This window comes from Saccopteryx leptura, chromosome 9 (assembly GCF_036850995.1).
Source record: "Saccopteryx leptura isolate mSacLep1 chromosome 9, mSacLep1_pri_phased_curated, whole genome shotgun sequence".
Taxonomy (NCBI): domain Eukaryota; kingdom Metazoa; phylum Chordata; class Mammalia; order Chiroptera; family Emballonuridae; genus Saccopteryx; species Saccopteryx leptura.
The window spans coordinates 72,288,556-72,296,651 of record NC_089511.1 but is presented as its reverse complement, the minus strand read 5'-3'; the positions used below and the strand labels follow the sequence as shown (position 1 = coordinate 72,296,651).

Genomic DNA, 8,096 nt, shown 5'->3' with positions numbered 1-8,096 from the left:
TCCTGATTAACACTCACACACACACAAACACACTCATTCCTGAGTCACACTCACACACACACAAACACACACACACTCATTCCTAATTCACACTCACACACACACACAAACACACTCATTCCTGATTCACACTCACACACACACACAAACACACTCATTCCTGATTCTCACACACACACACACACACACACACACACACACACAAACACACTCATTCCTGGCCAGAACCGCAAGCACGCCCACACTCATCCACACTCAAGAAAAGAGTTTTCTATTTTTTTTGTGTGTTGTTTTTCATTTTCTTTTTTTTTCTTTTCTTAAAAAGGACTTATCCAAATATCTGGATAATAAATCGTTTGCGTTTCCTAAGAAACTGGGTTTTTCTTTTCCCTTGTGGTTTTGGTGTTTTTCTTCTTCTTTGAGCCTTCCTAGCAGTCTGAACCTTTTTTTCCTTTCTTTCCTTTTAGCTTTTGGACAGGAGAAAGCAGTTTGCCTGAATTGTTCTTGACTCTTCAAAGAGGAAAGTGGTGTGAAGACAGAGGGCTTAGGGAGGAAAGAGAAATCGATAGCCGAGGAAGAAAATGAAGAACAAAACTAAAATAAACTTAACCCAGAGGTCCCCGGGCTGCGGGTGAGGTGGTGGAGGAGGGCGGCGCCCCCTCGCTCCCCTGACTGCTGCAGAGGCCTCAGCCCCACGCTGGTTTCTGCACAGAGGTCGGAAGCCAGGGGAGACGGCAGGGGGTAAAGCAGGAACCGCAGGTCCTCCTGACACCAGCGAATGTGGAGTTCCTAAGGCTGGTGGTGGTCTGGGGGTGGGGCAAGAGGCGAAAGGAGGGGTGGCTCTGGCTGTGAGCGGGGCCAGTGGAGGCTGAGCTGCCCGCAGGAGGCTGCCTGGCCCTCGCTGCACCGCCTCCTGCCAGTCCCCGCCAGTCCGCGTGACGGGGCAGCTCAGCAGTCCCCATCGGTGGCCACGGCCACCAGCATCTCGCTCTTGCCCATCTCCTCCAAGGCACTTGCCAGGCTGTTGAGGTCCCCGTCATCCTGCTGCAGAGCTTCCCAGAGGTCCAGGATCACACCCGTGGGGCTGGCTTTGGTGGCAAAGTAGTTCAGGTAACTGGTGGAGGGAAGAAGGACACTGGGCTGCCCAAAAGCTCAACACCTCCCGGAAGCCCAGGTGTGGGGAGAGGACGGGGAGGTGGGCAGGCTGTGGGCTCTGGGCTCCCACCGTCCTGGGTCTGAGTCCCAGTCTTTCTGCTTGCAGGTTGTGTTGTGTGGCCCTGGGCAAGTCACTGTACCTCTCTGAGCTTTAGTCTCTTCAGCTCTAAAATGGAAACTGTCTTGCTCATCATCATTCATCATCTCATGATTGTCACTGAAAGGCCCTGGCCCAGGAGAGACTGCTGAAATCTAGCGCTCCACTCTCTTTTCCTCCCGTCTTCACTCTCTGCCTGCTCTCGCCCCGTGCACTCCTGGGAGTGGGAAGAAAGCCTTAGGCGTCTTTGTAAAGCCCACCCATTTCTAGTAGATGTCTTAGGAGTGGCATCTGCTCAGTGCAGGTTTATTCAATGGTTTCTCAATAAGTATAACATCACAGCAATGATTATTATTGTCATTGTATTTATTCAGCATTGTAAGTTCTCCAGAAAAGTTTTGACATCAAGATGCCTCTGTCCCTCCACAGCATTTCCAGAGCTCCTGCTCCGTCCTGAGAACTGGGGTGCTGATGGTGCTCACACTTAGCTGTGCCTGGCTTTATCTGACTGTCACAGGCCAGTCCTATGAGCACAATGCTTCTCAAGGAACAGGCATCCCAGACTTAGCACACTCAAAAGGGAGGCAGACGTGGGCTGCGGGGGGCGGAAGGGAGGCAGAGGTGGGCTGCGGGGGGCGGAAGGGAGGCAGACGTGGGCTGCGGGGGCGGGGCAGGCCTGGCCCCACACTTACCGGTCCATGGAGAGCTTCTTCGCCAGCAGGCGCCAGTCATTGCCCCGCGAGCTGGGGGCGTCCAGGCTGCTGCATATCTTCTGGCGGATGGACAGTGGGATCTTGAAGGCATAGGGTCCCAGCTGGGTGGTGAGCGTGCTGCCGGGAGCAGAGCAGAGGGCATCCAGGGAACCAGCAGGTGTCTAGAAGGGGGGACAGGGGTGAGAAGGGCAGAGGGTTCCCCCAGGCATGGTGTGGGGCACCTGCCCCTCCAGCCTTCCTTGCTTGAAGCAGTGAGCTCGTGGGGCCCCGTCCATCCCACCTGCTCCGTCCCCACCTGCTCCGGACCGGCCCCAGCCTCCTCCCCCGGAGGGTCAGCTCCCCGGGGCCAGGGCTGCCTGCCTGCGTGCAGGGTGCACTCAGGGAAAAGGCAAATGCAGCCTCAAGATCACAATGCTGTGAGGAGCCTCAGCCGCAGCTGTAAAGATTCAGTGAGATCATCTGTCGCTTGTCAAGCACAGGGTCAGGACTCAACAATGATAGCTGTTAGCAAAAAGTGACCGTCCCAACTCAGACTTGGGCGCGAGGGGCCCTGTCCGTGGGAGATGGCCTTTCCACTCAGCTGCGGGGCGAGCACGGGGCCCTGCCTGCGGCCCGTCAGCCTGCGAGCCCTCACCTCCGCCAGGGTGGTGTGCAGCTGGAATATCTGGCCTTCCCCTTCCACCTGCCGCACGCAGATCTTGCAGGCGAACTCCGTGGAGGCCAGGCTGTGTCTCTCCAGGGTGAAGGTGCAGTGGAGGGCCTTCTGGCTGCCACTCCAGACGTGATAGAAGGGGATCTCCTGGGGAAGGAGTCAGGGTCAGGAAGTGGGGGCCGAGGCAGGGGATGGCGAGGGTCAGAAAGGGCTGGGCCCGCTCAGGAGGGCAACCCAGGCCTCTGCACCCGGATGAGCAGAGCAAGCTGAGGAAGGGAAGAAGGAGGCGGAGGTCTGGACGTGTGAGTGTACGTGTGTGCACGCGTGCCTGGGGCCGGGAAGCCAGTGGATTCAGTGGTGTCACAGACAGGTGGGGGCAGAGTATGTGACCATCGTAGATCAGTTTGGACAGCCTGCCAGGCACAAGTGATCTTAGATGGTAAGGCCTCTTTGAAGACGATGTGGACAGACACTTGTGCACGGGAATGTGTGATGGGGGAGTGTGAGTGTGGCTGTCAACGGTGCTGAATGTGGAGATAGCCTCAGGATGACCAGGGAGGGCGCGTGGAGAGCTGGGCAGGAGGGAGACGGAGACGGAAGGCCGGTTACAGGGCCCAGGGAGGAGTACAGCCTGGGAGGGGAACGTGGTCTTCCTTGGGCAGTTCCCCAAGCGTCTGCACCCGAGCCCCAGCCCACCCCCTCCGGCCCAGCCCTCACCTGGTACTTGGCCAGCAGCTTGCTCCTCCAGTGGGCGTGGGGGATGTCGTGGAGGGAGAGCCGCAGGTTGTGGTAACTGTCCTTAAACAGCAGGGGTTTGGCCTCCTCCACAAGGTAGCCACCCAGGGTCCGCTCCAGTTCTAGCACCTCCTGTGGGTCGGGAGTAGGGGAAGCAGTCGGAAGGGGGAGCCCATCATACTCGGCCTGTGGGCCCTTTCCTGCTGCAAGCTGGGGGGTGAGGGCAAATTCGGCCAGAAGGAAGCAGGTTGTAACATTGAGGGCAGAGACCCACCTGAGCACAGGGCTAAGCATCTGGCAAGTGCTCGTAGAAAGCTTACTTGTGGATACATGGATGGATAGACAGAAGAAAATGGACAGATAAATGGATGAATAGTGGGATGAATGTATAAATGGATTTGTAGATAAATGGGTGGATTGATGGACTGATGGATGGATGAATAGATACATGGATAAACAGAGACGGATAAAGATGGACAGAGATAGATATACAGATGGATATACAAATGAATGGGAGTAAAATAGAAGGACAGATGGAAGGAAAGGTAAATGGACAGATGTGTGAAGTATGGATGGACAGACAGACTGCTGATTAAAGGAGTATAGAGAGAGATGGGCAGAAAGTTGGAGGGATGGTTGGATGGATAGATGAATGGATATACAGACCAATTAGGACTGAGTAAACAAAGAATGCCATCATGCCAAAATGTGGCAGCTTCCCTTTTTAATCTCCACTCCCTTTTCTGACCAAAGCTGGACGTTAGCCAATGCCTCATTACCAAGAGATCCAGGCTACAAGGCCATTTCCCAGGAGTCTCCAGCCTGGGATGGGCCGCCTGGAATTTCCGGCCAGCGTGGTGCCCGCAGGAGACACTCTCTAGAGGTCTTTTCACCTCTGTTGCATCAGTTGGCAACTCAGAGTTTGTGGGAAGTCACATGAGAATGGGAGACAAAGGAGCTGGAAAAGAGCACCTGTGGACAGGTGTCCTCCAGGTCTACGCCCCTGCCTGCTGGACCAGTTCCAAATTCTTGGGCATGGCCCCAGGAGTGTCGGGAAGCTGAGCACCGCCTCTCTCCAGCCCAGTCCTTCTCCCCTGCACACACACCCCTGCACGCTTTGGTCCCACTGAGAGACGAGCCTGCCTTTGCATAAGCTGCTGTCTCCCTCCATCCTGTACCCGGTGTGCCTGCTTTTCCTTTGGAACCTGCCAGCTCCGCTGTGAAGCCTTCTCTGACCCCCTCCCCATCAACCTGGCCCTGAAAGCCCCTGCCAGGCTGGTGCCCCCCGGCCCTCTGGAAGACCACCCTCAGGGACCAGCTGTCTGTCTCCCCCTCCAGCCCGGAGACTGGTGAGGGCAGGGCTTGTGGCTGGTCTGCCTCTGTATCTCGAGAGTCTGATGCCATTTCAATGGCTGAGGAATGAATGACTGAATGAGGCTGAGGGTGGGGGAGGGTGCCTGGCCGTTACCATGATCTTTGGGAGGGGGACCCTAGGAGGTGCCATGCAGCTGGCCGGCCGGGGTGACGTGCCCACAGGGTGCCAGGGCTGTGTGGGTCGCTGGGGTCTGGCCCTACCTTCAAGGCTACGGGCGTGTCCTCCAGGCAGTAGACCCTCAGGCTGTACTCCAGGGACGTGCACAGGGCAGGGGCGAAGACGGCCAGCTGCAGCCGCTTCACAGCCGAGCGGGAGCAGGACTCGCCGGTGAGCACGTAGGTGCCCAGCTGGTCCAACAGGACGTGGCAGGACCTGGCCTCTAGCTGGCAGTAGCAAGGGGTGTCCAGGGTCTCCTCATCCAGGGTCACTACCTCCTGTGGGTGACAGTGGGGGTGGGCAGACAGGTCCCAGTCAAGGCCCTGCAGGGCTCTGCTCAGGTTGGCAGGTTCGGATAGTGGTCCCAGCCCCCAGCTTTGGCTCCTCACCTCCCAGTGGCCCTGGTGGGCCTGGGTCTTGAGCTGGAAGATCCAGTTGCCGGCAGCTACTTCGGCACAGTGGGGAGCTGTGAGGATGATGGGGCGGCACAGCAGGAGGCCTGTGGGCCCACAGGTCACCGAGGGGCTCAATACTATCTGGGTCCCTTCCGAGAGTGGGCTGGGGACAGGAGGGAGGCAGTGAGCGGAGGCCTGAGCTCTGATGGTGCTGGGCTCCCACCTCTGCCCCTGCTCCTGGGGTAATAGAGAGCAGGTCTCCACCCCTGGGGCTCCCAGGGGTGAAGGAGAGGCAGAGAAATGGCAGAGACCTTCAGACTGTGGCCAGATTTTTGCTATCACAATAGGACATTCTCACAGCCAAATCCTGGCTCACATTTCCAAAGGTTTCGCACTCCTGGGATGTTGACAGGTGTTATTACACTGTGCTCTGGAGAGCCAGTGCCGCTCCCCCCTCCCACAGCACGCCCCGGGGGCTGTGTCCCAGGCTTTGCCGGTGTGAGGGGATTGTCTTTGAAAAAAAACACTTTTACAAACTCATGAAGAAAAAAAACCCTCCCAATATCTCATGGCTGTTTGAATGAACTATTTGACTACAAATTAGTTTGAACAATTACTCATAGCCTATTGGCCACTGTATGTGTATGTGCATAATAGTGTGTGTAAATCACTTATTCATTTTTTTCATCCGTTTTTGCACTAAGATGTTAAATTTTTCTTATTGGTCTCTAAAACCTCTTTACATAGTAAGGAGATTAGCCTTTTTTCATATTGTAACCAATTTGTAAATTGCCTGTCAAGTTGTATGATTTGTTGTGCTGGGTGTGCAAGTTTCAGGTATGAACGTCAGAAGATCTATCAATGTTTTTTTTCCTTGGAGGACTAACTGGCCCTAGAATCAGGCTTTGGAGGGGAGAAATGATATTTGAGCCCAGGGTAGGCAGGAAGCAGGGCGAGAGGAAGAGGAGGCAGCTGGGCCAGGGCTGGGGTCTCTCTACTCACAGGGTCTCTGCCTTGTTGATAAGGAGGTACATTTCGTAGAACTTGCCCTGGGGGATGGCTCCGTTGGGCACCAGCAGACTGACCCCTAGGGAGAGAGGGAGGTCAGCTGGGAGGAGCCGAAGGGAGTTCGGGAGCTTAGAACAGGGTGTGGGGTGTTGGCCTCCAGCTTGGGGCAGGGAAAGACATCTCCTGAGCTCCAGATGGCCAGCAGCAGGGGGTGGGGAGAGAAGGTCTGGAGATTGGGTGCAAGGAGAGGTCGGGCCACTGACCACAGAGGGTGGCACAGGGGCCTCTGGCATTGCGATGGGGTTTAGAGATGGGGCAAAGACCTGGAGTCAGAAGATCCTAGTGCTGGCTCCAGCCTTGGGTATGAAGTTAGGTAACTGGTAACTGCTGGCTTCGCAACCTGAGATGGGCACCCCTGCCCTTCTGATGCCAAAGCTTAGGACAGCACTGAAGGTTTGTTGAAATACACAGGGTATTCTCCCCTACTTAAACAGGTGAAGGAACAGGTTTAAAGTGGCTAGGCAAAATTTCTGGAGGCAGAAGCAGGTTGACCCCAGATCTTCTGTTCTGTAGTCACATCTTCCCCTGGGCCTAACTTTCCTCATCTGTGAAATGGGCTCTTCTGCTGCCTAGTGCTGGGGTTGTCCAGAGGATGTGCAAAGGCCAGGCTGACAGCCAAGCGGAGAAGGACCCACCTGTACCGGGGATGCTGAGCCTCCCGCCCAGGCAGCCGAAGGTGCCGCTGACACTGCTCCCCGGGTCCCGGGGCAGGCCCGGGAGCTGCTGGGAGCCGAGGCTGGCGCTGCGCAGGTGCAGGAAGTGGGTGTCGCGGGAGAAGTCGCCAGGGCACGTGCTGGACGGCAGGACCCCCAGCAGGTCGGCCCCGCCTGGCAGGCCTGACCCAGAGCTGGTGGTGCTGGAGCTGTAGACCTTGATCTTGAGGCTGGGGAGGGGGTCCAGCAGCGGTGAGTTGGTCATGGGGATCTTGTCGGCTGTATCCTGCAGGGCATACACGGGCCCGCGGTAGATGCCGGCACTGGCTGTGAGGTCCGGAGGCACAGAGGGGTGCAGGAGCTGTGGGTGGTCTGCAGGGGTGGTGGCTACAGTCAGACCCAGACATGCCTCACTGGCCCAGTCCCACATCTGCTCCTGCCGGGGACCTTCCTGTTGCAAACCCCACCCAAACGTCCTGCTGTGAAAGGCTCTGGGGATTCACAGCCTGGCCACTCCTCTCCTCTCTGCATCTGACACCCACCCATCCACACACTTAACTCTAGAACAAACTTTGGAAAAACCCCAGGGAGTCAAGAGCCTCTGATCTGGCTGGTCTGTCTGTCTGCCACGCCCACTGCGTGCCCTGTCACCCCTGCCAATCCAGGTATTCCCAGGTTCTTACTGGGCCTTGCAGTCTTGAAGTTGACCGGGTGGAAGCCTCCAGTAAGAGCCGCAGATGAATCGGTGATGTCAGTGTCCAAGTCACGGCAGTTGCGGCGGTATAGCACCACCCCCACCACCATGAGCACGGCCACCACCACGAGGACGGCCACCACGACACCGGCGTACAGCGCCACATCCCCAGAGGACTCCAGAACTGCAGGGACAGGAGGGCTGCGTAAGGGGCAGGGGCAGAGGCCCAGGCCTTCAAGGAGCCGGGGAGCCCAGGGTCCTAGGGCGGGGCAGGGCCTGACTTCTAGTCTGATCCCCACCACGGCAGGCTGGTGACCACAGGCAAGACTGGAGCCTCTCTGACCACCAGTCTGTATAAGTAAAACGGTCTCAACCCTCGGCCCTGCTCCCCTCTCAGTGTGGC

At 57.1% G+C, this 8,096-nt stretch overlaps 1 protein-coding gene across 2 annotated transcripts in view; it reads right to left on the bottom strand.

The window, feature by feature from the left end:
- Nucleotides 1–290: 290 nt before the first annotated feature.
- Nucleotides 291–8,096, bottom strand: part of UNC5B (unc-5 netrin receptor B) — an 84,818-nt gene continuing 77,012 nt past the window's right edge. For both annotated transcript variants that reach the window (XM_066348423.1, XM_066348424.1), the window contains 9 exons: nucleotides 7,683–7,877; nucleotides 6,982–7,371; nucleotides 6,281–6,365; nucleotides 5,273–5,441; nucleotides 4,928–5,161; nucleotides 3,335–3,484; nucleotides 2,600–2,764; nucleotides 1,945–2,126; nucleotides 291–1,114 (listed from right to left, as the gene is read on the bottom strand). In XM_066348423.1, coding sequence (XP_066204520.1) covers nucleotides 949–1,114; nucleotides 1,945–2,126; nucleotides 2,600–2,764; nucleotides 3,335–3,484; nucleotides 4,928–5,161; nucleotides 5,273–5,441; nucleotides 6,281–6,365; nucleotides 6,982–7,371; nucleotides 7,683–7,877 — 1,736 coding nt within the window. In that variant the 3' untranslated portion in view covers nucleotides 291–948. The remainder of the gene's footprint in view (nucleotides 1,115–1,944; nucleotides 2,127–2,599; nucleotides 2,765–3,334; nucleotides 3,485–4,927; nucleotides 5,162–5,272; nucleotides 5,442–6,280; nucleotides 6,366–6,981; nucleotides 7,372–7,682; nucleotides 7,878–8,096) is intronic.